Source organism: Prunus avium, chromosome 4, assembly GCF_965620075.1.
Source record: "Prunus avium chromosome 4, drPruAviu1.hap1.1, whole genome shotgun sequence".
In the NCBI taxonomy this organism is placed as follows: Eukaryota; Viridiplantae; Streptophyta; class Magnoliopsida; order Rosales; family Rosaceae; genus Prunus; species Prunus avium.
In genome coordinates, this window is record NC_142287.1 from 32,067,082 (window position 1) to 32,095,032 (window position 27,951).

Genomic DNA, 27,951 nt, shown 5'->3' on the forward strand with positions numbered 1-27,951 from the left:
AAGTCTCCTGAAGCTCATCCAGTTAAGAATAGGGCCAAAATTACCTCTATAAAATAATAAGATAGCCTCCATTCATTAACTTTGACCTGGCTAGCTATTCTTATCATACATACACAGAAAGGAACCATTTAAAGGCCGGCATCTGAGATTAAAGTCAGGTAATTGATGACAAGCTTTCAGTACAGAACAAATTCTCATACGCGGATACAAAGACTAATAGACATTTTCAGTGCATATAGGACCGCAAGCTTGAGAGCGTATGTTCTCAATCCACAATTCAAGTTTATACTTGCTTCCGAAGTTTACTGTCTTGACAGTGGGACAATATAGAGCCAAAGAATTTCCAAATTCCAATGGCCTCTCAGCTTCTGTTGTTGGCTTTCCTTGCCATAACTTCTTCCATTGCTTTGGCATCTGACCCAAGTTCTCTTCAAGATTTCTGCGTGGCTGATCCGAAAACCTCAGGTAGGTAGGTAGCTAGAATCACATTCATATGTACATATATATGACGATAATGTCAATCAGCTAGTGGAATTTTTTTATGTTTCTAATGGAATTTTCTCATCATGATTTCAGTACCAGTGAATGGTGTTGTCTGCAAGGATTCCAAACTTGTTGATGCCAATGACTTCTTCTTCAGTGGGCTTCACCTAGCAGGAAACACATCAAATGCAGTTGGCTCACGTGTGACCCCTGTTAATGTATCTCAAATAGCAGGACTTAATACTCTTGGTATCTCCATTGCGCGCATCGACTATGCACCATGGGGAATTAATCCTCCCCACACGCATCCTCGAGCAAGCGAAATCTTAACATTCATGTGTTTGATTTCAATAGTTCGATGGTGCATGTGATTTTGGATATCATTTGTATCCAGGATGACTTTTTGCATGCTGAAAGCTCTCATTTGGATGGAGATAAAGTGGCCATGGTATCAGATGGTGTTTCGGACTTGCAGGATTTACAAAGAAGAATAAAAGCTATTGAAAAGGCAATGGTGGAAAAGGAAAGGCATTTTTCTGCAAATCAGGTAGAAAAGAAATTCAGGGATGGGGTTGGTAACACTATGAAGAAGAGTGAAAAAAAAATAGAAATTCCACATCGAAAATTTACACTCCTATTAAGGTGTTTATAAACAAAGCACAACGATGATTTAGTAAGTGCGGTTAACATTGGAGAGTTGGGCTAACAGGCTGGGTTTTGGATTTGGCTTCCATTAAAAATAATTAAATTAATCAAAGACTTGGGCCTTGGGTATTAAATTAAATATATTATTCGTATTCAGTAATATGTGAGAATTATTTGTATAATACGTGAACTTTGTGTGAATTATTGAAAATCTTGTAATAAAATATGGGTATTAAGCATTAGAAATGCGTATGTACATGTACAATACGCTCTATTGTACGTTTGTTTTTAAAAAAACAGTAGACATGTATAAAATACGAATGTATTATTGAAAAATACGTACGTACATATATATATATATATACAAAAGACTATAAGATATTAATTAAATTAAGACACCCAAACTAAAAATAAGTATTTTTTTTATTTTTTATTTGCACAGAAGAATTTAAATTAAAAAGGATAAGATATTAATTAAATTAAAGAAGTTGGCGAAAAAACAAAAGTAAAGAAACTAATTTTACACTTAATATAAAAAAAATAACATAAACACTTCTCCCGACAAAATTTCGTCGGTATAGATCTATGCCGGCAAATATTTGTCGGATTAGGTTTCTCCCGACAAAATAACCTCTACCGACGAAATTTCGTCGGGAGAGGTTTTTTTTTACAAAAATAAATATAAACTTAGGATGTTTAGGTGAATTAATTTTTTAAAATTTTATTTTTAGTAATTAAATAATATATTTGACTTATTTAATTAGTTAAATTAGTAATTATATTTTAATTATTATTTATTTCGTGAATAATTAGTATTAAATATTTTAATTAACTTCGTGAATTATATTACTTAATAAATAGTAATTCAATTTTTCTTTTTCTTTTTTTCCTTTAATATTCACAAAGTAAATAATAACTAAAACATAATTACCAATCAAAGTAATTAAAAAAGAGAAATACATATTACGCTACTTAAAGGATTTGTAAAATAGTATAGCCGTGCGGCTATACGGTTTTAAAAACATTAAAAAAAACTGAGTATAGCCGTGCGGCTGTACTATTTTTACATAGAAAAAAAGAGGAGCCCAGTCATTAGGCGCCACGTGTCAAGAAAACTCCACTTTTAGTAAAAAAATATTAAAAAACAGAGTATAGCCGCGCGGCTGTACTATTGTTTTTTATTTATTTAATAAAAGGACCCTCCAGCGATTAGACGCCACGTGTCACTATATTATTTTTGAAAAAAGAATCGTAGTATAGCCGCACGGCTATACTATTCTAAAAGGTCTATCTATACTATTTAATGTATAAATGAAAAAAAAGAAAAGAGGACCCTCCAAGTTTCATTGGTTTGTACTTTGTTGAAGAAATCAACTGCTCAATTGCCTCTTTCAATTTGCTACTAGTTGTATCAGAGACATATTGGACACCCACAAACCTTTCAATTACTTGCCCTTTTTTGTTCACATAACGCAACACCACAGCCATTTGCTCTCTTATTGAAACATCACGTGATTCATCTACCAATATAGAAAAGAATGCATTGTCCATATCACTAATAATTGCATCAATGGTTTCAGCGGCACAAGAATTGACAAGCTCTTTTTGAATTTTAGGAGCAATATACTTGAGATTCTTTGGAGCGTTCTCAAACACAACGGCACGAACTTTCTCATCATGATCTGCAAGAAATTACAAAAGCTCCACATAATTACCCTTATTGCTAGATGTTTCGCTTTCATCATGGCCACGAAAAGGAAGACCTTGTCGCAATAAATATCTAGTGCAATCAAGTGCGGCAGTTAATAGAATGCGATAATTAATACGAGCTTGGTCTATCTGCTTGATCACAATGGTTTCAACGTGTTGCTTCTGATTCATTAAATCTGTACAATGTTGTGTAGCTTTATTGTGAAGACTTCCAACTTGTCCCACATGGTTCCTAAAATTCTCGGGTCCCTTTCTCCAATTTTTAAACCCTTTCTCAGTGAAGACATCGCTTCCAGCCTTTCCTTGTTTATCAAAGTCGCATTTAAAAAGATAACAATGAAGAAAAAATGCAGCATCTTTTTCTTTACTGTACTCCAACCAAACAAATGAATCAAACCATTTGACAAGAAAACGTCGATTACTCTCCCCCATAAGTGTTTGAGGCATGTCATTTTGGCTTTTAGGCTGACAAGGACCCCTTTGTAGATAGGCTCTTCGGATTTGTTCTCGAAAATTGGGTTTATAATAAGTCATTGGAGGTCTAAGTCCAGGGTCTGCAGGAAGATTAACCAATATTTCATCCAACTCAGTGACCTCCGATCGTTTTGGACTACCCGAATTATTCAAGGGAGGATGTGAACTAGGTGGATTATTTGAAGGATTATTTGAACTAGCCGGATTATTTGAAGGAGGGTTGGAACTAGTCGGATTATTTGAAGGAGGGTTGGAACTAGACGGATTATTTGAAGGAGGATTTGAACTACCCGGATTATTTGAAGGAGGATTTAAACTATTTCTCTTAAAGTACCGTTCCATAACTGTACAATTAAAAGAAAATAAGGGTTTGATGAATTTGGGTGATGTTAAGTTGGTCTTTTATAAAGAGAATTCTCAATCCCATTTAAATAAGGAATTTCCAAAACCCAATTGAATAAAGAGACTCCCAATTAAAACCCAATTAAAATAGGAATTATAGAAGCCCAATTTAAACCCAATTAACTTAGGAATTATAGAACCCCTTTGAAAAGCCACGAATGGCCCAGCTTTTTTACTTTCTGTTTTTTAAAAAGCCCAGGTCGTCGTTACTTTCTGTTTTTTTACAAACCCTGGTCCAAAAAAAAGAGAGCAGCGCCTTTAATTTTTTTTTTTTAAAAAGCCTGGTCCAAAACGACGTCATTTTGGCCAGGCTTCGTTAAAAAAAAAAACAAGCGCGCGCGCTGCAGCGCACACAGCCAGCAGCGCAGGCTTCCCATTTCGTTTGAGCATTTCGTTGAACAGGTTGCGCGCATCTATGGTCTGAAGCAGAGGTGCAACTCCAGCTATGGATTTTTCCTGCGACCGGAGGTGCAGGTGCACCTCCTTGCACCTGCACAGGTCCGCCACTGATTGTACGTGTGCTTTTTAAAAAACAATAGACATGTATAAAATACGAATGTATTATTGAAATATATATATATAAAGTTTGATCTGTGCCAAAGGACCAATGCAATGGCAGTAAAACATAAAGTTTGTTCTGTGCCAAAGAAAAAAAACCTTAATTTGTTGAAACATAAAAAACGAGTTACAAAACGAGTCCACATCTCTGAATAAAAAATGAGTTCACATTTATGTCTGGTTCTTTTGCATTTGCACAATATTAAAGAGACCCAAACCGGATTTCCATTTTGCTTAAAAGAAACCTCGAATATAAATGCTGTCTACATTCTAAGTTAACTAATAAACAAGAAAATTGTGAAGACCAAAACCATGACTCCTTTTAGTACTCCGAAGGTTGAACCTGCATGCATACTCTAAGTACATTATAAATAACTAATAGCAAGTATGTGGAACAATTAATAACTAATACATTATAAACAGAGCAGCAAAAGAGGTACGTAAGTAGGAAGATTTTATAATCTGCATGCCAACTGCCAACTGCCAACTTTGCAGTTCAAGATGTGTGAGTAATATATTCAGAGAGAAAAAAAAAAAAAACCATTTCAGTGCCGGCACCTAAAGATAAAGTGAGGTAAGTGATGACAAGCTTTCAATGATCACACACAAAGACTAGAAAATTTAACCTTCCTAATCTCTATAAAATCAGAGACATGTAGTGGTCTCAATCCACAGTTCTTCAAGTTTATCCTTAAAAAAAGTTTCAGAGAACTTGGAGTTGAATTATTTCCAATGGCCTCTCAGTTTCTATTTTTGGCATTCATCGCCATAACTTGTTCCATTGCTTTGGCAACTGATCCAAGTTCCCTTCAGGATTTCTGCGTGGCTGACCCAGTAAGATCAGGTAGCTATATATCATTACATATGTTACTGTATTTCCCAAAAAGGACTTCATATCAATCAGTCAGCCAGTGGTAAACTGGTAATTATATATATGTTTCTAATGTAGTTTTCTCATGATCATATGATTTCAGTACCAGTGAATGGCCTTGTTTGCAAGGACCCCAGGTTTGTTGAAGCCAATGACTTCTCCTTCAGTGGCCTTCACCTAGCAGGCAACACATCAAACACGGTCGGTTCACATGTGACCTCAGTCAATGTAGCCCAAATTGCAGGACTTAACACTCTTGGCATCTCCATTGCTCGTATCGATTATGCACCGTGGGGTGTTAATTCTCCACACACACATCCTAGAGCCAGTGAAGTCTTGACAGTCCTTGAAGGGAGCCTCCAAGTAGGCTTTATCACCTCCCACCCCGAAAACCGTCTCATCACCAAGATACTTCATGTGGGTGATGTGTTTGTGTTCCCAGTAGGCCTTTTGCATTTCCAGCGCAATATTGGATATGGTAATGCAGTTGCCATTGCAGCTCTCAGCAGCCAAAATCCAGGTGTTATTACCATTGCAAATGCAGTGTTTGGATCGAATCCTGACATCTCTAGTGATGTTCTTACAAGAACTTTCCAAGTGGACAAGGACACAATCTACAATTTCCAGTCAAGGTTTTAGACTCCAAGATGGAATCTGCTCTATTGAAGTCAAAAGGGACTGAAAGTTTATTTGAGAGTGTCTAATGTGTTTTAAAAAAAAAAAAGAAAACGTACGGTTCGTGTTTATTGTCAATAAGCAATCTAAACCAAGTTGATTTATATATGTTTTCTTGTTTTATTATTTTGCTTGCCTTGTGTGGCCTGGTCGATGTTTTTACTACTTTGTTTAGGCCTTTGCTGTGGAGTGATCTGCTCTGTTTTGGCCTGGTTGCTCTTTGGGCCCGGCTCTGCTTCATTTAGGTTAACTTTGTTCATTTTTTTATAGCTTAATATACAACACCAACCAAGCTCCACCAAAGATCTTTTGTTTTCACAACCCCTCATTATAGCATTTCCGTGATCAAGTAGCCAAAGGCTTTTCCATATGACAAAATAAGTAGATTCTCACACAACAAATAAACCACATGGAGAACAGATATCCCTCTTTTTATCTATACTTTTAAGAAAAGTAATTAAATCGCATCAATATATAAGCAGACTTTGGTGAGTGGTAGGCCAAAGATATCAGTTTTTAAAGCTAAACCAAATGTGATTTCAAAGTGCGCATGGAAAAGAGCTATAACTCTGTCCCTTATACATAAAGACACCTTGGTCCATGGTAGACCAAAGATATACAAGGGGCCGACCACTTCAGCTCTCAAATTTAATTACACAAGAGAACGCTTGTCTGCATGAGAGCAAGCCATTATATCTCTTTGATACTACTGTAGCACGCCGCTAGGCAACAAGCACTAATAAAAAAAGAAAAAAAACAGAAAAGAAGGGGCCACAGACTTTATATATTTCAGTGCTTGAACTGCAGAGATATATATACACATATATATATATGGTTGTAGTTGTTTTCAGACCCTTGCAGTTCCTCACTTTCTTCTTGTACTTTTGCACAATTTTTTCCCACAACTTTAATTTGACCCACAAATTAGACACAACTTCTAGAGCAGCATATACTTAAAATACCAAATGGCCTTTTATATTTTCTTCTTTGGGTTAGTCTTGTCTTTTTCTTTGTCAGTTGTCATTGCATCTGATCATAGTCCGCTTCAAGATTTCTGCGTTGCAGACACAAGAAGTCGAGGTATATATGATTTTTTTGCTTCTCTGCTTGTGAAAAAAACTAACCAAAACACTCAAATTGGTTTGAATTCTATGTATATATGATGTTATTACCAAACTAACTTGCAAGTTAAATGTGGCAGTGCTGGTTAATGGCCTAGCTTGCAAGGACCCCAAGACAGTTGAAGCCGCTGATTTTTCATTTTGTGGACTTCATTTAGAAGGCAACACATCAAACCCAATTGGGTCAAGTGTAACACCAGTAACTGTGTTTCAGGTACCAGGACTCAACACTCTCGGCATTTCTCTTGTCCGTATCGACTATGCACCATCAGGTGTCAATCCTCCGCACACTCATCCTCGCGCCTCCGAAATTATCACAGTCCTGGAAGGCAGCCTTGAAGTTGGGTTTGTGACATCGAGCCCTGAATATCGTCACATCACCAAGGTGTTGCTGAAGGGTGATGTGTTTGTTTTCCCCATTGGACTTGTGCACTATCAGAGAAATGTAGGATCCGGTCATGCTGTTGCTATTGCAGCTCTCAGCAGCCAAAATCCAGGTGTGGTGGTAATTGCCAGTGCTGTGTTTGGGTCCAAGCCTAGCATTGCCAATGACATTCTTGTGAAGGCATTTCATGTTGATAAAGGTGTTATCAATTACCTCCATTCTATATTCTGAATAAGTGAACCAACCTCATTTGAATATAAGGGGTGGATTTTTCCCCTGCTATTCAATTATTTTGTATTATGATCATGAAGAGGAAACTATATAGACAGTGATTAAAGAACTCTATCCCAAAGTTATTGATTGTATTGTTATGGCTAAACTAGAAATTGTGCTTTTACCTGGTGAATGAAAAAATAGTGTGAAGAAGATAGAGAGGAAAAAAAAAAAAAAAAAAAAAAAACTGATAAGAACTATGGTATGTTACATGCATGGTTTGAATTGGACAGGATGGACATGACTATTTCGATTAAAATGGACTATTGTCGTGTTTCATATTTGGTGCTTGGAGATGGACAATTGTTCCACATATTATTGAAAACAAGTACTATCCCCCATCACGAGAAAGGGGACAGGACCGGACCCAACTCCAATCTTATCCTGGCCAGCTCACTAAATGATAGGCCGGATGGAGATGTTGGGGAGAGGGATTCCGAGCCTCTACATTTAGAAATGGTGCATTTACCCCCATTTCATAAAAATTGGACCATTCATCTAATCCAATGCTTGTAAATATGCCACATCGGCTCCGATAAGTTTGTTAACTTTTTTAAAAACTAATGTTAGTGGCTTTGACAACAACAAAAAATAAAAAAATAAAAAATAAAAAATCCCTCCATCTCCAGTCTGTCCTACCGCTCTCTTGGTTCTTCCCTCTCGTGTCTTTGTAAGCTGATCTTTCTTTTTTTTCTCTTTCGGCTTTATAGCTATTGCAAATCTGCTCCAATCAATAGCTTTTAAATTTGTTTTGACAAAAAAAAAAAAGCTTTTAAATTCCAAATACACTATTGCAATTGATTGTTATTGCAAGCTGTAGTTATCAACAGAAATTGATAATAAAAACAACCCAATTGATTACTATATATATTCTGATTGATGAACGGGTTTGGTCATTTATTTTCTTCAATGTTGGGTTACACTACCCATCGTCAGCAAACCATGGAGTTAAAGACGTATGTGAGAAAGAGGAAGAAAGAAAAATTTCCAAAAGGGTTAATATCACAAAACGTCCCTAAGGTTTACGAAACTATCAGATTGCATCCTTAATGTTTTTTTTGTGTCATTTGTGGTCCTCAAGGTTAGTATGTGTGATCACAAATGGTCTCTGTCATTAGGTTCCGTAAAAAACTCTGTTAGTTTGCTGACGTGGCATATATGTATCACAAAACATTCCTGAGGTTCACGCACCTATCACAAATGGTCCCTGCGAATTTTTTTAATTTTTTAATTTAAAATTCATAAAATTTTGGTTTTCTTTTAAAATTTTAAAAAAATATATATATTGTATTTTAAATACACGTGACACTACATTTTTGAAGATGTGGGCTCCACATATATGCCACATCAACAAATTAATGACGTTTTTTTATAAAATAATTTAAAATTCATAAAATTTAAAAATGAAAAAACCATTTATAGAAGATTTTAACCTTAAGGACCATTTATGAACCCTAAACTCTTGGTTTTTCAATTTTTAAGTTTTATGATTTTTAAATTATTTTTTCAAAACTCCATTAGTTTGTTGATGTGGCATATATGTGGAGCCCACATCTCAAATAATATAGTGTCACGTGTATTTAAAATTCATAAAATTTTAAAAAGAAACCCAAAATTTTATGAATTTTAAATTGAAAAATTTCGCAAAGACCATTTGTGATAGGTGTGTGAACCTGAGGGATGTTTTGTGATATATATATATATATATCAGGGACCATTTGTGATAACACATACTAACCTTGAGGACCACGAATGACAAAAAAGAGAGATTAAAGATGTAATTTGATAGTTTTGTAAACCTTATGGACGTTTTGTGATATTAAACCTTTTTCCAAAATAACAATCCATCACACTGTGGTACGACACCTGAACTTGGGAGGAGGGGATGGACTAGGAGAGCCTACTTGTTGTTCAGAACAGTTGGATGTATTGCCTCCTAGCACATGAAATTCCCCATCATAGTTTTCTGAAAACCTAGAACCAATTATGAGTCTACAACGTCTTGGTTGGCTCCTCATGTAAGCCCGAAGCTCTGAAATAAAGTAGAAGAAGAAGCCAAAAGACCAAAAAAATAATAATAATAACCAAACAGAGGAAGAACCAAGAAAGCGGTAGGCAAAACGAGAGAATTTATTATAAAAGGGATTGTTATTTTTATTTTTTCTATCAAATGCACTAATCAGGGTCAGTTTTTTAAAAAAGGAAACAAATTTATTGTAACCGATGTGGCATATTCACAAGCATTTGATTAGTTGAATGGTCCAAATTTTATGAAATGTGGGTAAATGCATCATCTCTAAATGCAGAGGCTCTGGGATCCTGGGGAGAGTATTAGACTTCAAATTTGGAAGGGGAAATAAAACATTAAACCTGGTACTAACGGTTTTACATTTTTGGTTGAGATATCTTTTCAATTAAATTACTAAAGATATCTTCCCCTAATAATTAGTAAAGATCTCTTCCGTTAAATTCCAAAAGATGATTATAGTAAGCCTTAGGATCAAAGCAATGGATTGGTCAACTCTTTCGTCAAATGATAGGTCTCATCCCTCATTTCACATAAAGAATATATCCCTACTTGGATGAACTGATTAAAAGATTGAGAAAAATTAGGGTTGCCATTAAAAATCCAGCCATTGGTTTGATCGTGGGCTTGACATGAAAAATCCCTCTAATTCTTACCGCAATGTTCTTTCATTTGTCTACTCTACACATTTGCCTAGGCAACAAGACATGGAAGGGATTTTCTTTCAGTCCTTACTTGGGATGCCGATTATGCGACTGATCTCATTGCTAATAATAGTTTTAGAGCTAGTGCTTGTATTACTAATTAGCACATCATCAACAACAGCAGCAGCACATGATCATCAAGCCCTCCTGCCTCAAGCCTTGCTTGGCTGCTCTGACCGCTGTGGTAATCTCACAATTCCATATCCATTTGGCATGGCTCCAGGTTGCTACCACGGCCCTGAGTTCTTCATCAACTGTACTACTACTCACGACGACGAAAACCCGATACCATATTTGACAAAGAGATCAGGCAGTGGTTATGATCTAATTCAGCTCCGCGTCACTAACATCTCTCTTGAGGAGGGTGATATGCATGTTTTGCAACCTGTCACTCGATCTTGCGGTGAAGATCAGAATGACACTGACGGTGTGCTCTTCCTGCCCCCTCCTTTCACCGTCTCTGAAGACAAAAACTATTTATTCGCCGTTGGATGTGGCATTATTGCAGTATTTCAAGGTTCCCGTCCAGGCCAAGGCCTAGATGGAAACACTACCTTGCCCCATATATATCGCTATTGCGTCACCTATTGTGACGACAATTCTGATGGAAATAACACTGACCCAGTAATTAACGACGACTCTTGCTCTGGCTTTGCCTGTTCCCTAGCTCAACTCCCTGGTGGAGTGCAAAATCTTACGGTGATGTTGACTCCCGTCAGTAATATTAGTCGAACTCGACATAGAAAATGGTACGCTAAGTACCCGTGCAGGTATGCCTTTCTTGTGGAACAAAGCAAGTTCACATTCTCCCCCGGAACGAGTTTTGAGCAACTCAACAACACAAGCCACCTTCCAGTGGTTGTCAATTGGGAAATCGGGGGTCATGGGACATGTGATGCTGCTCGAAAGAGCAAGAAGGACTTTGCTTGCAAGGGAAATAGCAAGTGTGTGGATTGGCCTAAAGATAACATCCATGGCTCTACAGGTTACATTTGCAAGTGCAAGAAAGGTTACCAAGGGAACCCATACCATCCAGATGGCTGCCAAGGTGATCAAATCACAATGCAGAACATATTTACATACATGTGTACATATAAATATTTAAATGTTGGGATCTTAGTTATCTGAGTAATTTGTGATGAAAGGGTTTAATTTTGTGATTTTGTTTCAGATATTGATGAGTGCAAGTCAAATCCCTGCCCTGTCGGAAAGTGCGTAAATACACCTGGGAGTCACTCTTGTTTATGTCCCAGTGGCACCAAAGAAAGAAGTTGCAAAGAGAAATCAAAGACCCTTCTTATGGTTATGGGTATGTGTTATATGTGTTTGACTAATAACATGGGATATTGGTTCTATGGTCATAGCACATTAAACACGCTATAGAAAATTATAGAATGAATGAAATACATTATAAATTTCAATTTGATAATGTTTAAGTGCAGGTATCAGTCTAATATTGGTTTTACTTGTTGGAAGTTCAAGTTACATATGTTGGGGAATGAAGCAACGAAAGTACATCAAACTCAAGGAAAAGTGCTTTCGAGAAAATGGCGGTTTGTTGTTACAGCAACAGCTTGCTCATCATGGGGGTGAGGCAACCAGAATCTTTACTGCAGTGGAACTTGAAAAGGCTACAAACAATTACCATGATAGTAGAGTCCTTGGCAGAGGAGCTTATGGAGTAGTTTACAAAGGAATATTACCAGATAACAGAACCGTTGCCATAAAAAAGTCCAAAGTTGCTGCCCCAACTCAGAGTGAGCAGTTTGCTAATGAGTTGACTGTTCTTTCTCAAATCAATCATAAAAATGTGGTGAGGCTATTAGGCTGTTGTTTAGAGGCAGAAGTGCCTTTACTAGTTTACGAGTTCATCACCAATGACACTCTTTTTGAGCACCTTCATGGTAAACAAAACAAAGGATCATCATTTGTATGGGAATTACGTTTGAAGATCGCAGCAGAAACTGCTGGAGCACTAGCATACTTGCACTCTTCCACTTTCATGCAGATCATACACGGAGATGTGAAAGCTATGAACATACTGTTAGATGATAATTATACAGCAAAAGTGTCAGACTTTGGAGCTTCAGTATTGATTCCTCTAGATCAAACTCAAATAAAAACTTTGGTGCAAGGGACATTCGGATACTTAGACCCCGAATATCTTCATTCAAACCAACTAACAGAAAAGAGTGATGTTTATAGCTTTGGAGTTGTCCTAGCAGAGCTACTGACAAGCAAAGTGGCATTTTCTTATGATAGGCCCGAGGCAGAGAGAAGTCTAGCAAGACTGTTTGTTTGTGCAATGGAAGAAGAGCGCTTGGATCATATTCTTGATGGTCACATTGTCAATGAAGGAAATATTGAGACAGTAAGAAATGTGGCTCGTCTCACAAAAAAATGTTTAATGTTAAAAGGGCAGGAAAGACCTACAATGAAAGAAGTAGCTATAGAGCTAGAGAGAATTATGAGAACTATGGCAAACCACCATCCATGGGGAAACAATGTTCAATTGCATCCTGAAGACCAGACTTCGAATTTTCTGGGGTCACCTTCAAATGCTTCTGTTGCTGAAGTTAGAAGTGATTGTGTTTCTAGTGATCTTACTTTTTGTTGTCGAACGAATTTGAAGTCGTATTCAACCATTTAACTTGCAAGTTAATATGGCAATGCCAATCGTCACATCACCAAGGTGTTGCAGAAGGGTGATGTATTTGTCTTCTCCATTGGACTTGTGCACTATCAGAGAAATGTAGGATCTGGTTATGCTATTGCTATTGCAGCTCTCAGCAACCAACATACTGGTACATGTGGCTGCAATAATATTTGGCTTTCTGTGCAGGCCTAATATGGCCAATTCATTCTTGTGACGCAAGTTCATTTTGGTACATGTGTTATCAATTGCCTCCGTTCCCGATTCTAAATGAATAACTATAATTACAAAAAACATATGCAAGAATACCAACCCCATTTGGTTATAAGGGGGTGTCATTTTAAGTTGATTTTGATTTGCCCCAGCTATTCGATTATTTTGTACTATTGATCATCAAGAAAAAAAATAAGACACAGATTATAAGAACTCTATCCCAACATAATTGTATAGTAAATGGTTGCACTAGAAACTTTATTTTACTGTGGCTGCACTACTAATTCAGATATGTGTTAATTTGAGAAACTAAACATAAATCCCAGGACAAACGGAGTTGCATTTTGATTGTGATCATATCTTTTCCTTTTAATTACTCAAGATCTGTTTCTTTTAATTACTCAAGATCGTTTCCTTTTAAAGATGATTATTAAAGTCTGGTCAGTATGGGTATCTCAGCAGGTCATGGAATATATTCTCCTAGGGGTTACATGGCTCAGCTTAATCACAGCCATTGATTTGATTTTGCGGTTGACACTCGTTCCTACAGCCATTTAACCTCTTGCAACAGAGATGATCCTCTTCACATTTTTTTGCCCCAGCCACTTTATTTTGGCTAGTCCCAACTCAACTCCCAAACAAAACAAGACTATGAGGTTTTGCTTACAACCCTTACATGGGATGCTACTTATGCCACAGATAATCTCATTGCTAATACTAGGAGTAGTAGTGGTGTTTGTGTTAAAGTATCAACCCCAGCTCAACCCATTTTGAGGAGCAATCTCTACAAGGTTCTAGAAGTATAAACAACAAGGAAATAAAGCCTAGAGAAGATAGTCAATACTTGAGCTAGATAAGTAGAGAAAAATCTGGAAAAGTGAAGGAAGTTCCACCGACCTAGTAACTAGTATTGTAATAGATTAATGTAGTTGATTCTAGAAAGTTACATAGGCTATGTCGGCTAGGAATGGAGAATAGTCTAGAAAGTAAAAGAATTATGTAGCAAAGGCAATGGAATGGAGAGCTATGTCGGCTAGAACAACTATAAATAGGCATAAAGCCATGCATTGTATAGAATCAAGAAGTGAAGTGTGTGTTAGAAGAGTGAGCTATAGAGCTAAGGAGTCATTGTGAGAAGTGTGAGTGAAGTGAGAAAGAGTGTTTGTAAGAGTTAGTCTTTCCTTTGAGAGTTGTTTGTTGTAATATTTTGTGAGTCTAATACAAGTAAATTGTTTACTTGTTTTGTCTCCAACAAGTCTATCTTAGAGTTGTGTACTCTAAAATTTGCTCAACAATTGGTATCAGAGCGGGACGGTCAGTGACTGATTCTGCGGGAGCTTCTTTGAGTCGTGAAGAGTTTGTCTCTACAAGTTTGCATATTTAGTTCAAGCTTGTTCGGTACTGCCGGAATTCTGCCGACACGATGGGTGATCTTCACGTAGTTGGAGGAATCACGAAGCTCAACAACAAAAATTACAACACGTGGGCGACATGCATGGAGTCTTATCTGCAAGGTCAAGATCTTTGGGATGTCGTCGGGGGCAACGATGTTGCACAACCACGAGAAGACAATAGCGACGCTTTGCGTAAGTGGAAGATCAAAGCAGGTAAAGCCATGTTTGCCCTGAAGACAACAATTGAAGAAGAAATGTTGGAGCACATAAGGAAAGCCAAAACACCAAAGGAAGCATGGGACACCTTTGCAACACTCTTTTCAAAAAGGAATGACACAAGACTACAACTTCTTGAGAACGAGCTGCTATCCGTTGCACAACGTGACATGACGATTGCTCAGTACTTCCACAAGGTAAAGTCCATATGCCGTGAAATTTCTGATTTAGATCCTAATGCTGCTATTGTGGAATCTAGGATAAAAAGGATAATTATCCATGGTATGAGACCCGAATACCGAGGCTTCGTTGCCGCTGTACAAGGGTGGCCTACTCAACCATCACTTGTTGAGTTTGAAAATTTGCTTGCCGATCAAGAAGCTATGGCTAAGCAAATGGGAGGGGTCTCGTTAAAAGGAGAGGAGGAAGCGCTCTACTCCAACAAAAGTAAAGGCAACTTCAAGCAACACTTTGGTAATGGATCTAAAAGAGATGGTGACAAGGCGAAAAGTCATCAAGGAGAAGGAAGTTCTCGGCCAGGGGGAGCTTCAAAGTTTCACGGCAACTGTGGTCAATCCAAGAATACTAAAAGATTCGAAGGTAAATGCTACAACTGCGGAAAGAAGGGCCACATGGCGAAAGATTGTTGGTCCAACAAAAGGCCCGCTGAGAGTAATACTGCTACTTCCAACTCAAAGGAGAAAAGTGAGGATGATTGGGACGCGGAAGCATCTCTTGCTATAGAGGAAGAGGAGATAGCTCTCACTGTGACGTCACCTGAAAGGATTGACTACAAGAATGATTGGATTATCGACTCAGGCTGCTCAAATCACATGACAGGTGATAAGGAGAAGCTGCAGAACCTGACTGAGTACAAAGGCAATCGTGTGGTGGTGACTGCCAACAACTCAAGGTTACCGATAACCCACATCGGTAAGACAGTAGTAGCACCACGATACAATTCTAATGAAGTGCCGCTTCAAGATGTCTACCATGTTCCAGGCATGAAGAAGAATCTGCTTTCAGTAGCACAACTGACATCATCAGGCCACTATGTCCTATTCAGTCCAAGAGATGTGAAGGTGTATCGAGACCTCAAGATCTCAGGGATGCCGACAATGGAGGGACGACGACTAAAGTCAGTCTACGTAATGTCAGCAGAGTCTGCATATGTAGACAAGACAAGAAAGAACGAGACAACAAATTTATGGCACATGAGATTGGGCCACGTTAGCTATCACAAGCTAAGCGTGATGATGAAGAAGTCAATGCTCAAGGGTCTGCCTCAGCTTGATGTGAGAACAGATACGGTCTGTGCAGGATGTCAATATGGTAAAGCACATCAACTACCATATGAGGAATCCAAGTTCAAAGCAAAAGCACCGCTAGAGTTAATCCATTCTGATGTGTTCGGGCCTGTTAAGCAACCATCGATTAGCGGGATGCGATACATGGTGACGTTCATTGATGACTTCTCCAGGTATGTGTGGGTTTTCTTTATGAAAGAAAAATCCGACACATTTTCAAAGTTTAAAGAGTTTAGAGAAATAGTTGAAGGAGAAGTGGGAAAGAAGATTATTTGTCTACGCACAGATAATGGAGGAGAATATACCTCGAATGAATTCTGCCAGTATCTACGAGAGACTCGCATACGTCATCAGTTCACATGTGCCAACACGCCACAACAGAATGGAGTAGCAGAGAGAAAGAACCGGCATCTTGCAGAGATATGTCGAAGCATGCTGCATGCCAAGAATGTGCCTGGAAGGTTTTGGGCTGAAGCCATGAGAACTGCAGCCCATGTGATCAACAAACTTCCTCAACCAAGGTTAGAATTTATTTCACCATTTGAGAAACTGTGGGATATGAAACCTACAGTCAGTTACTTTCGAGTATTCGGTTGTGTGTGCTACGTATTTGTTCCAAGTCATCTACGTAGCAAGTTTGACAAGAAGGCAATCAGATGTATCTTTGTGGGATACGACAGCCAGAGAAAAGGGTGGAAGTGTTGTGACCCTACAAATGGAAGGTGCTACACATCACGAGATGTGGTGTTCGATGAAGCATCATCTTGGTGGTCCCCAGAAAAGGAGGTGTTACCAGACTCGAGAGAAATTGAAGATAAGCTGCAACAAAAGTTGGGGGAGCAAATTGTTCCAATCCGACCGAGTCCAAATGAGCATGAAGATTCGCTTGACGGTGACGATGACGAGCAAGAGGTTACTCAGAATCCTTGGCAAACTGGTGTACATCAACAAGCACTAGAAGAAGTTAGACCCAGTGAAGTAGAAATACCGACTCCACAATCACAACCCAGAAGGTCAACAAGAGTACGGAAGCAAAATCCAAAATACGCCAACGCAGCCATAGCAGAAGACATAGTTGAACCTGAAACATTTGAAGAAGCATCACAGAGTTCCGAATGGGTTAAAGCTATGGGAGAAGAAATCACTGCACTTGAGCAAAATCAGACTTGGGATCTAGTGCCAAAACCAAGAGATGTGAAACCCATATCCTGCAAATGGGTGTATAAGATAAAGCGTCGTCCTGATGGGTCGGTCGAGAGGTACAAGGCTCGGTTGGTGGCTCGAGGTTTCTCTCAGCAATACGGACTAGATTATGATGAAACGTTTAGTCCAGTGGCAAAGCTTGTGACCGTACGAGTCCTACTTGCACTTGCGGCCAACAAAGATTGGAACCTGTACCAGATGGATGTGAAGAATGCATTTCTGCATGGGGAGTTAGATCGGGAAATCTACATGACTCAACCAATGGGATTTGAGAACGAAGTCCATCCCGAGTATGTGTGCAAGCTGAAAAAGGCACTTTACGGATTGAAGCAAGCACCAAGAGCATGGTACGGTAAGATTGCAGAATTTCTCTCTCGAAGTGGTTATTCAGTGACCCATGCAGATCCTAGTTTATTTGTCAAAGCTAATGGAGGAAAATTAGCTATTGTGCTGGTATACGTGGATGATCTAATCATCACTGGTGATGACGAAGAAGAAATTCACCAAACAAAGGAAAATTTGTCAGTTCGCTTTCAGATGAAAGAACTGGGACAACTCAAGCACTTTCTTGGGCTAGAGGTCGATTGCACACAAGAAGGGATATTTCTGTGTCAACAGATATATGCAAAAGATTTGTTGCAAAAGTTCGGGATGCTTGAATGCAAGCCAATCTCAACGCCAATGGAGCCCAATGTCAAGCTGTGCGCATATGAAGGCAAAGACTTGGAAGACACAACGATGTATCGACAATTGGTGGGTAGTCTAATCTACTTGACATTGACTCGGCCTGACATTTCGTATGCAGTTGGTGTGATGAGTCGATACATGCAAAATCCAAAGAAGTCTCATTTGGACGCAGTACGACGAATACTGAGGTATGTGAAAAGTACAATTGACTATGGTCTGTTGTACAAGAAAGGTGAAGATTGCAAGCTAGTTGGTTATTGTGATGCTGACTATGCGGGAGATCATGACACTCGTCGATCAACTACCGGGTATGTATTTAAGCTTGGTTCAGGAACAATTTCTTGGTGCAGTAAGAGACAGCCGACGGTATCTTTGTCAACCACGGAAGCAGAGTACAGAGCAGCAGCAATGGCAGCTCAAGAGATCACGTGGCTAACACAGCTAATGAATGATCTACATCAATTGGTAGATTATTCAGTGCCGTTATACTGTGATAATCAATCAGCAGTTCGTTTGGCGGAAAATCCAGTCTTTCATGCAAGAACCAAACATGTGGAGATACACTACCATTTTATTAGAGAGAAGGTTCTGCAAGAAGAGATTGAGATGAGACATATCAATACAGATGATCAAATTGCGGACTTGTTCACAAAAGGTCTGAGTACCAGCAAGTTGGAAAGATTTCGTCATCAGCTCAATGTGATGCGAAGGATGTGAGCTGGTGTTGAGGGGGAGTGTTAAAGTATCAACCCCAGCTCAACCCATTTTGAGGAGCAATCTCTACAAGGTTCTAGAAGTATAAACAACAAGGAAATAAAGCCTAGAGAAGATAGTCAATACTTGAGCTAGATAAGTAGAGAAAAATCTGGAAAAGTGAAGGAAGTTCCACCGACCTAGTAACTAGTATTGTAATAGATTAATGTAGTTGATTCTAGAAAGTTACATAGGCTATGTCGGCTAGGAATGGAGAATAGTCTAGAAAGTAAAAGAATTATGTAGCAAAGGCAATGGAATGGAGAGCTATGTCGGCTAGAACAACTATAAATAGGCATAAAGCCATGCATTGTATAGAATCAAGAAGTGAAGTGTGTGTTAGAAGAGTGAGCTATAGAGCTAAGGAGTCATTGTGAGAAGTGTGAGTGAAGTGAGAAAGAGTGTTTGTAAGAGTTAGTCTTTCCTTTGAGAGTTGTTTGTTGTAATATTTTGTGAGTCTAATACAAGTAAATTGTTTACTTGTTTTGTCTCCAACAAGTCTATCTTAGAGTTGTGTACTCTAAAATTTGCTCAACAGTTTGTATTACCAACAACAGCTGAAGCAGATCAAGCCCTCTTGCCTCAAGCCCTGCATGGCTGCTCCGACCACTGTGGTAATGTCACAATTCCATATCCATTTGGCATGGCTAAAGGTTGTTACCGGGGACCTGAGTTCTTTATCAATTGTACTATTAGTACCACTCCCGACGAAGAACCAATACCATATTTGACAAAGAGATCCGGTACTGATAATCTCATTCAAATCCACGTTACTAACATCTCTCTTAAGGGTGAGTTGCATGTTTTGCAGCCCATAACCCGAGCTTGCGATGCAGATCTGAATGTCGGTCGGGAAACTGATCTCCCCCTGCCCCCTCCTTTCACCTTCTCCAATACCAAAAACAATTTTTTCACCATTGGTTGTGGCTCTTCAGGAAATCTTTTAGGCTTCCGTCCAGGCCTTGGCCTAGACGGACACACCTTGTCCAATATCCATCGCTATTGCTTCACCTTTTGCGACGATAATTCTTCAGGCAATGACACCGACCTAGTAATTACTGACGACTCTTGCTCTGGCTTTGCCTGTTCCCTGTCTTCACTCCCTAGTGGGGTGCAATATATTTCTATTATATTGAGTCGCAGTATGCCTACCAACTGGTACTCTAGCTACCCGTGTAGGTATGCTTTCCTTGCCGAAAAAAGCGAGTTCACATTCTCCCCAAACACAAGTTTTCAGCAACTCAGCAACACAAGTCACCTTCCAGTTGTTGTCAATTGGGAAATTGGGGATCATGGTCCATGTGATTTAGCTCAAAGGAGCAAGCACGCTGACTTTGCTTGCAAGGGAAACAGCACATGCATAAATTGGCCCAATGTCACCCGGCCTACAGGTTACATTTGCCAGTGCAAGGAAGGTTACCAAGGAAACCCATACCTTCCAGATGGTTGCCAAGGTGATGAGACGAGATCATCTTAGTGTTTTTTGTTGTTGTTCTATTTTAAATATTTTATAAATTGGGTTATAAAATGTGACATGTTTTTTCAGATATCGATGAGTGCAAGTCAAACCCCTGCTCTGCTGGAAGTTGTGTAAATACACCTGGGAATTACTCTTGTATATGTCCCAATGGCATGAAAGGAAGAAGTTGCAAAGATAAATCAAAGACGATTGTTATCATTGTTATGGGTATGTATTGTTTATTTAACTAGTGAATTAATCTGAATATATTGCTTTTTTCAATACTCCGAGCTTAAAATAGAGAGCAGTACATATATACAGAAAAGATAGATTAAGTAAAACACACTTCTTGCAACCAATCTTATTTTAAACATCCTGCCCCATGAAAAGTATAGAATGAAAATAAATAAATTATGAAATCCAGTTTGGTATGTTTCACTTATGTGCAGGAATTAGTGTCATTTTTGCTTTACTGGTTGGAAGTTCATGCTCTATATATTGGGGGATGAAGCAGCGAAGGTACATCAAACTCAAAGAAAAGTACTTTCAAGACAATGGTGGTTTATTGTTGCAACAAAAGCTTGCTAATCATGGGGTTGAGACAACCAGAATCTTTTGTGCAGAAGAACTTGAAAAGGCCACAAACAATTACGATGACAGCAGGGTCCTTGGCAAAGGATCCTATGGAATAGTTTACAAAGGAATTTTACCAAATAACAGAACTGTTGCCATTAAGAAGTCCAAAATTGGTGCTCCAACCCAGAGTGAGCAGTTTGTTAATGAGTTGGTTGTTCTTTCTGAAATCAACCACAGAAATGTGGTGAGGCTGTTAGGTTGTTGTTTAGAGACAGAAGTGCCGTTACTAGTTTACGAGTTCATCACCAACGGCACTCTTTTTGAGCATGTTCATGGTAAAGAGAACAAAAGATCATCGCTTACATGGGAATTACGATTGAAGATTGCTGCAGAAACTGCAGGAGCTCTAGCATATTTACACTCCTCCACTTTCATGCAAATCATACACCGAGATGTTAAAGCCATGAATATACTTATAGATGAAAATTACACGGCGAAAGTGTCAGACTTTGGAGCTTCAGTATTGATTCCTCTAGATCAAACTCAAATTGTAACTTTCGTGGAGGGAACACTTGGATACTTAGACCCGGCATATCTCCAATCGAACCAACTAACAGAAAAGAGTGATGTTTATAGCTTTGGAGTTGTGCTAGCAGAACTAATGACAAGCAAAGTGGCATTTTCGTACGATAGGCCTGAGTCAGAGAGAAGCCTAGCAAGAATGTTTGTTTGTGCAGTAGAAGAAGAGCGCCTAAATCATATTCTTGATGGTGACATAGTCAGTGAAGGAAATATTGAGACAGTAATAAATGTGGCCCGTCTCGCAAAAAGATGTCTAAAGTTAAAAGGGGAGGAAAGGCCTACAATGAGAGAAGTAGCTACAGAGCTCGAGGGAATGAGAATTATGGCAAATCATCCACAGGGAACTAATGCTGATGACGATTTAGGTCCCGAAGATCAGACTTCCCTTTTGCTGGGGTCACCTTCAAACGCTTCCGATGATGACGTTAGAGGTGATTGTGGTCCTTGTACCACAATTACTACTGCTACAACTAGCAGGTATGGCAGAATGCAAATTGAGATGTTAATGTCATTAATTGATTGAATTGTTGATTTTTATCTGTATGAAAACTTTTTCCGGGTGTACATAAATACCAGATATATCCTGTTCAAATTAAGTTTTTCTCTTGGTATCAGTTGTAAATTTTTCAAGTAAAAATTAACATGAACTATAGAGATTTGAAGGAACATGAACTAGTTGCTACATTGTTGTGTTTAAGTAATTTTTATATAAACTCTGATTCTTGTTGCTGCTGCAGGAGTATTTAGAAGACACTCTCTATATGCATAAAGGGTGTGTTTGAGATTTTGGATTGGTAGCTAAGCATGACAAAAACAGCCCAACGAATTGAAACCGCTACAAATTGTTGAAGCCCCAAACACAAAAGATATGAACACGCAAAGACTGCAGGTACCATGCCCATCTCTGGCGAAGACTTTTCGAATTGACTTGTTCTGGGTGATGTAGTATTATATGAATTGTAAACGCGTATGTGGTTTTATTATTATTCATTGCAATTTTTCTTTGCGTGTTGGAATAATATAATGTATATGGTTAGAAATATTTATGTATTATGCATCTGAGGTCTTGATCATAATAGAGATGCCCACGCCTCCAAAGTCTCACCTTGGACTTAGACTCAGCCAAGTAGGTCCGGAAAAGTAAACATTAATAGATGTAGCAATCAACCTTTTTCCTGTAATTTGCACTTATACTAAAGAAAAGCTTTCCTATCACCGGTTGTCTACAACCATGTGTTTATTAAACGAAACGACAGACGAATATCTATATCACCAAGTACATCTAAAACTTTCTCCATTGACCAAGTCTCTTCACTACAACTACTTCGCCTATATAGCCGAAAGAAAATGGTCTCACACTAGACAAGACATTATACAATTATACAAAATGGTCTCACACTACTGCTTAATCGGGGTGCTTATGCCTCTCTCATTGCTAATTGCACAAGCAACTGCAACAACAGATGGAGCTCCATTAGCCCTCCCCAACTGCCCTAACAACTGTGGTAATCTCACAATTCCATACCCATTTGGGGTTAAAGAAAATTGTTACTTGAACTCTTCCTTTTTTATCAATTGTACTCGTGACGAATCCAGGGAACCCCAAATAGTACCATATTGGGGAAATAGTGGCATCATTGTTTCTAACATCTCACTTGAAGAGGCTGAGCTGCAAATATTGCAGTTTGTAGCCAAAGATTGTTATAACCAGCTGGGCAACCAAACCTACAACAACAACCCTTCGTTTTCAGTGCCTCCTTTCACCATCTCCCAGGCCAAAAACAAGTTCATAGCTGTTGGCTGTGACACCATTGCTATTTTCCAAGGCTACCGAGCTTTCCCGAATGACCAAGAAAGTTACTTGGCCGGGTGTATGTCCTTATGTGATAGCCTTGACAGCATTGAATATCAGGACTCTTGCTCCGGAATTGGGTGCTGCCAAACTAACATCCCCCGTGGGCTGCAAAATCTAACTGTGACATTGTCTAGCACTTACAATCATACCAAAATAGTCGGGGAATTGACCAACTGCAGTTACGCTTTCCTTGTGGAAGAAACACAGTTCAAATTCTCCAATTCAAGTTTTCAACAACTGGAGAGCATATCAAAACTTCCAGCGGTTCTTAATTGGGCAATTGGGGAGGATCCAGATCCATGTAATACGGCTCAAAAGAGGAAGGATTTTGCATGTAAAGCAAATAGCAAGTGTGTCAACCCGGTCGGTCGCTCTGCTGGTTACATTTGTCAGTGCTTGCAGGGCTACCATGGCAACCCATATCTTCCAGATGGCTGCGAAGGTGAGACCACTTTAAATTTGTTTAAAGAAATGCCGGCACGCACGCACACACATGTAAAAACGTAACAAGGAATTTGAAGATGCATAAGTATGTGTTGGGTTGTAATGTATTATGTAAATGCTTTCTGTTCTTACCAGATATTGATGAGTGCATGATCACAAGCCCCTGCAATGGGACGTGCATAAATGTACCTGGAAATTATACCTGTGGATGTCCACAGGGGTACAAAGGCGACGGCATGAAAAATGGAACCGGTTGCACTAAAGAGAATCCCATTCAATCAAAGAACAGTAGTCTTCTGCTTATTCTTTCATTGAGTATGTTTTCTTGCTCCTTTAGATCTTTAAAATTAAAGATTAAACAAACCCAAATGCAAAATAACTAAGGGAATAGTTTCACGGTGATGCATAATATATACTCTTGTATGCTTAATCTCAACATCTATTTACTTCAGTCAAACTTTTGAGCTCAAACAGAGAAAGCTCTGTTTTTTTGAAGCTCTGTTTTTAAGAAGCTCTGTTTTTAGGAAGTTCTGTTCTTAAGAAGTTGTGTTTTTATGAAGCTTCTAAGAGAGTGAGAAAAATGTTAGGTGTGTTGAGGTTTTGGGCAAGATTGAAATTAGAGAAAAAATTGAAGTGGGAGAGATGGAGCATGTTTTTGTTAAAGGCGTCACCACATAATTCTCTCTCACTTTAAAACCTATGAAGCTATTAGGTTTGTACAAGTATTGTAATACCATGATGTTTTCCTTCAACATACCAAAATGGGTTTTAACACCCTGCCCAGTGGAATTAGAGAATCCAATATGCTCCTTATGTTTAACTTCTAACGTGCAGGTATCGGTGCAGGCCTCTTAGTTTTACTGATTGGAAGTTCATGGCCGATATATTGGGGAATAAAGAAACGAAAGTACATCAAACTTAAAGAGAAGTACTTCAAAGAAAATGGCGGCTTACTGTTACAACAACAACTTGCTAGTTATCACGGGGTTGAGAGCGTAGAGACGGCCAAGATTTTTACTGCAGAAGAACTAGAGAAGGCCACAGACAATTACCATGAGAGTAGAGTTCTTGGTGAAGGGGGTTATGGAATAGTTTACAAAGGAATACTTGCAGATAACAAAGTGGTTGCCATAAAGAAGTCAAAAGTTGGTGTCCCAACCCAGAAAGAGCAGTTTGTTAATGAGGTGATTATTCTATCTCAAATCAATCACAGAAATGTAGTGAGGCTTCTGGGTTGCTGTTTAGAGACACCAGTGCCTTTGCTAGTTTATGAATACATCACCAATGGCACTCTTTTTGATTGCATTCATGGTAAAAAAGGCAAAGGGTCCCCACTTACATGGGAATTACGATTGAAGATTGCAGCTGAAACTGCAGGAGCATTGGCATACTTACACTCCTCTACTTCCACACCAATCATACATCGAGATGTGAAAGCAATGAATATACTGTTAGATGACAATTATGCGGCAAAAGTGTCGGATTTTGGTGCTTCGCGTTTGGTTCCTATGGATCAAACTCAAGTAACAACTTTAGTGCAAGGGACACTTGGATACTTAGATCCTGAATATTTCCATTCAAACCAGCTAACACAAAAAAGTGATGTCTATAGTTTTGGAGTTGTCCTGGTGGAGCTACTAACAAGCAAAGTAGCTCTTTCTTTTGACAGGCCTGAGTCAGAGAGAAACCTAGCAAGCTTCTTTGTTTGTTCAATGGAAGAAAATGGTTTGAATCGAATTTGGGACGATGAGTTATTTGGTGAAGGAAATATTGAGACCCTAAAAGGTGTAGCTAATCTTGCAAAAAGATGTGTCAAGTTAAAAGGGGAGGAAAGGCCAACCATGAAAGAGGTAGCCTCGGAGCTAGAGGGGATTAGAATAATGGCAAAGCATCCATGGGAAAGTTCTAATATCTTTCCTGAAGAGACTGTGCACTTGCTCGGGTTACCTTCAAACACTTACGCCGTGGATGTTAGAGGCAATTCCGGTTCTAGTACTGGTGCAACTAATGGCTATGATAGCATGCAAGTCCAAATGATGCCATATGATGATGGGCGATAGTTAAAACTTGATGCAGTGATGGATGTATATATTGCAGGAACTATATATGCGGTGTTTGATTATTTTCCTTATCTAGGCTATTCATATTGTAAGTAGTAATAATTACCAAAATCATAGGTAAGAAATCCAACCCCACCCTAAAGTAATGAGACACTTCTTAAGGTTATTTCCCCCCCGCGTTTGTACTATGATCATGAAGAGAAAAAGATCACACACTACTGATGAGAACTCTATTGCAAAAGGGTGTAGCTTTCTTGTATGCTTTTGAAATTTATGAATGAAGTTATTATTTTTTTATCCCAGAAAAAAAAAAAAAAAACTCTATTGCAAAAGAATCCGGCTACAGAGCTCGAGGGAATGAGAATTATGGCAAATCATCCACGGGGAACTAATGCTGATGACGATTTGGGTCCCGAAGATCAGACTTCCCTTTCGCTGGGGTCACCTTCAAACGCTTCCGTTGATGACGTTAGAGGTGATTGTAGTCCTTGTACCACAATTACCACTGGTACAACTAGCAGGTATGGCAGAATGCAAATTGAGATGTTAATCAAGTCATTGCTTGATTGACTTGTTGATTTTTATCTATATGAAAGCTTTTTCCGGGTGTGACATATCTACCGGATATATCCTGTTCAAATTAAGGTTTTCTCTTGGTATCAATTGTATATGTTTGAAGGAAAAATTAACATTAACTATAGAGATTTGAAGGAACATTAGCTAGTTGCTACATAGTTGAGAGCCTTGAGTCAACCAAAATTTTTGCCGCAGAAGAACTTGAAAAGGCCACAGACAATTGCCATGAAAGTAGAGTTGTTGGTGAAGGGGGTTATGGAATAGTTTTTGGCTGGGCTTGGTATTGTTGCATATAGCAACAACAAACAAAAAAAAAAGGGAAAAAAGAAGACAGCCACGTTTTTGTGGGCAGCTTGGTGTTGTTGCCATATGGCTGCAACAGACCAAAAAAAGAAAAAAAAGGGAAGAAGACTCCCACCGAAGTAAGAAGAAGAAAAGTTAAAAAAGAGGGAAGTGGCGTCAGCCACTTTGTTTGAGAGGGTTTTGGCAGCTTGGTGTTCATGCCACATAGCAACAACAAAATATCAAGCGCTCTTGTTTTAATTGCTGGTGCTCTCAAGTTGTGGCGCACATATATTTTTTTTAAAAAGAATTTCCTGGGGTCTAATCCTATTCGGAAAAGGGCATGTTCTTTTTGTGCCTCTTATCTTCAAATCCAACAAGGAACATTACGGCCTATCCATACTTCATTGGGAGAAGGATTTTTATCCTTGGGTGTCTTGATCAAATTAAAAGACATTCATTTCTAGCACCAAGCCGTAAAGGAACCCGCTAGAGAAAGGAAAGGCATTAATCGAAGATTAACTAGAGCAGTGTACACCTCTTTCGAGGCCCGGCGATCTCAAGCCAATATTCCAAGACTCGACAGTCTCAAATACAACGGGCTCGTCTCAGGCCCAACGGTTTTGTCCATTAAAAATCCAATTGATGAATAATTGGGACAAAGTCTCAAACTCACAAATTATGGATTAATGGACTCAAATTCTAAAATGCCCATTAATTCCCAAATCAACAGATTGAAGCCCAAGTGGTACAAAACCACGCAAATTAATTTCAAAATTTTGGAACTACGTCGGTTTGATCCCGTGAAGGGTACGTAGGCAGTCTACCATACCAATAGTCGCAACCGCAACCAAATTTGAATCCTTGGTTTATCCTAACCAAATTCTTCCAAACACTTTCCCAAATGCAATGTCAATTATAGAAAATTAGTGGGTTCATCAAAATTGCTCATTATTTTTCTTGGACATTGACAATAAGAAAAATGATACAAAACCATCCAATTTTTCTCATGGGTCATCTACCCATGCAAATTTCAATGAGATTAAATTCAAATCTCTCAAACACAAATTCTCAATTAGTGGGCCACACTTACCCATTAATTTCCAATTATCCCCATGGGTCATCTACCCATGAAAACTTCAATGAGATTAAATCCAAATCTCTCAAACACAAATTCTCAATTAGTGGGCCATACTTACCCACTAATTTTCAATTTTTCTCATGGGTCATCTATCCATGCAAATTTCAAATTCAATTCTCAATTAGTGGGCCACACTTACCCATTAATTTCCATTTTTTTCACAGGTTATCTACCTATAAAAATCTCCAAATTATATCAAAGACACAAATTCTAAATTATTGGG

General features: G+C 38.7%; 5 protein-coding genes and 3 pseudogenes across 5 annotated transcripts; 7 read left to right on the forward strand and 1 right to left on the reverse strand.

Moving 5' to 3' along the window:
* Positions 1 to 315: 315 nt before the first annotated feature.
* On the forward strand, positions 316 to 1,169 carry LOC110760233 (putative germin-like protein 2-1). Its single transcript, XM_021962467.2, has 2 exons — positions 316 to 465; positions 577 to 1,169. The coding sequence occupies exons 1-2, from the start codon at positions 354 to 356 to the stop codon at positions 852 to 854; spliced, it is 390 nt and encodes a 129-aa protein (XP_021818159.1). The 5' UTR covers positions 316 to 353; the 3' UTR covers positions 855 to 1,169.
* Positions 1,170 to 2,424: 1,255 nt separating this feature from the next.
* LOC148295244 (uncharacterized) lies at positions 2,425 to 3,654 on the reverse strand (annotated as a pseudogene).
* A 1,302-nt stretch (positions 3,655 to 4,956) lies between these two features.
* LOC110760246 (putative germin-like protein 2-1) lies at positions 4,957 to 5,944 on the forward strand. The gene is made up of 2 exons (XM_021962484.2): positions 4,957 to 5,116; positions 5,247 to 5,944. The coding sequence occupies exons 1-2, from the start codon at positions 5,005 to 5,007 to the stop codon at positions 5,780 to 5,782; spliced, it is 648 nt and encodes a 215-aa protein (XP_021818176.2). The 5' UTR covers positions 4,957 to 5,004; the 3' UTR covers positions 5,783 to 5,944.
* Positions 5,945 to 6,658: 714 nt separating this feature from the next.
* On the forward strand, positions 6,659 to 7,664 carry LOC110760251 (putative germin-like protein 2-1). The gene is made up of 2 exons (XM_021962490.2): positions 6,659 to 6,898; positions 7,020 to 7,664. The coding sequence occupies exons 1-2, from the start codon at positions 6,784 to 6,786 to the stop codon at positions 7,553 to 7,555; spliced, it is 651 nt and encodes a 216-aa protein (XP_021818182.2). The 5' UTR covers positions 6,659 to 6,783; the 3' UTR covers positions 7,556 to 7,664.
* Positions 7,665 to 10,330: 2,666 nt separating this feature from the next.
* Positions 10,331 to 13,106, forward strand: LOC148295245 (wall-associated receptor kinase 1 pseudogene; annotated as a pseudogene).
* Positions 13,107 to 14,564: 1,458 nt separating this feature from the next.
* LOC148295246 (uncharacterized) lies at positions 14,565 to 17,641 on the forward strand (annotated as a pseudogene).
* A 353-nt stretch (positions 17,642 to 17,994) lies between these two features.
* On the forward strand, positions 17,995 to 22,284 carry LOC110760235 (wall-associated receptor kinase 3-like). Its single transcript, XM_088252439.1, has 5 exons — positions 17,995 to 18,655; positions 19,311 to 20,207; positions 20,300 to 20,440; positions 20,662 to 21,847; positions 22,108 to 22,284. The coding sequence occupies exons 1-5, from the start codon at positions 17,995 to 17,997 to the stop codon at positions 22,115 to 22,117; spliced, it is 2,895 nt and encodes a 964-aa protein (XP_088108565.1). The 3' UTR covers positions 22,118 to 22,284.
* Positions 22,285 to 22,740: 456 nt separating this feature from the next.
* On the forward strand, positions 22,741 to 26,052 carry LOC110760237 (wall-associated receptor kinase 1-like). The gene is made up of 3 exons (XM_021962471.2): positions 22,741 to 23,667; positions 23,805 to 23,984; positions 24,504 to 26,052. Exons 1-3 carry the CDS (start codon positions 22,758 to 22,760, stop codon positions 25,727 to 25,729), a joined length of 2,316 nt encoding a protein of 771 aa, XP_021818163.2. The 5' UTR covers positions 22,741 to 22,757; the 3' UTR covers positions 25,730 to 26,052.
* Positions 26,053 to 27,951: the final 1,899 nt, after the last annotated feature.

Excerpts from the sequence above, each read along its gene's own strand:
- LOC110760233 (XM_021962467.2), top strand. The coding sequence starts at position 354 with ATGGCCTCTCAGCTTCTGTTGTTGGCTTTCCTTGCCATAACTTCTTCC. Across the intron at positions 466-576 it reads GGCTGATCCGAAAACCTCAG|TACCAGTGAATGGTGTTGTC; the intron begins GTAGGTAGGTAG and ends TCATGATTTCAG.
- LOC110760246 (XM_021962484.2), top strand. The coding sequence starts at position 5,005 with ATGGCCTCTCAGTTTCTATTTTTGGCATTCATCGCCATAACTTGTTCC. Across the intron at positions 5,117-5,246 it reads GGCTGACCCAGTAAGATCAG|TACCAGTGAATGGCCTTGTT; the intron begins GTAGCTATATAT and ends ATATGATTTCAG.
- LOC110760251 (XM_021962490.2), top strand. The coding sequence starts at position 6,784 with ATGGCCTTTTATATTTTCTTCTTTGGGTTAGTCTTGTCTTTTTCTTTG. Across the intron at positions 6,899-7,019 it reads TGCAGACACAAGAAGTCGAG|TGCTGGTTAATGGCCTAGCT; the intron begins GTATATATGATT and ends TAAATGTGGCAG.
- LOC110760235 (XM_088252439.1), top strand. The coding sequence starts at position 17,995 with ATGGAGCCCAATGTCAAGCTGTGCGCATATGAAGGCAAAGACTTGGAA. Across the intron at positions 20,208-20,299 it reads CCTTCCAGATGGTTGCCAAG|ATATCGATGAGTGCAAGTCA; the intron begins GTGATGAGACGA and ends ATGTTTTTTCAG. Across the intron at positions 20,441-20,661 it reads GATTGTTATCATTGTTATGG|GAATTAGTGTCATTTTTGCT; the intron begins GTATGTATTGTT and ends ACTTATGTGCAG.
- LOC110760237 (XM_021962471.2), top strand. The coding sequence starts at position 22,758 with ATGGTCTCACACTACTGCTTAATCGGGGTGCTTATGCCTCTCTCATTG. Across the intron at positions 23,668-23,804 it reads TCTTCCAGATGGCTGCGAAG|ATATTGATGAGTGCATGATC; the intron begins GTGAGACCACTT and ends TGTTCTTACCAG. Across the intron at positions 23,985-24,503 it reads TCTGCTTATTCTTTCATTGA|GTATCGGTGCAGGCCTCTTA; the intron begins GTATGTTTTCTT and ends TCTAACGTGCAG.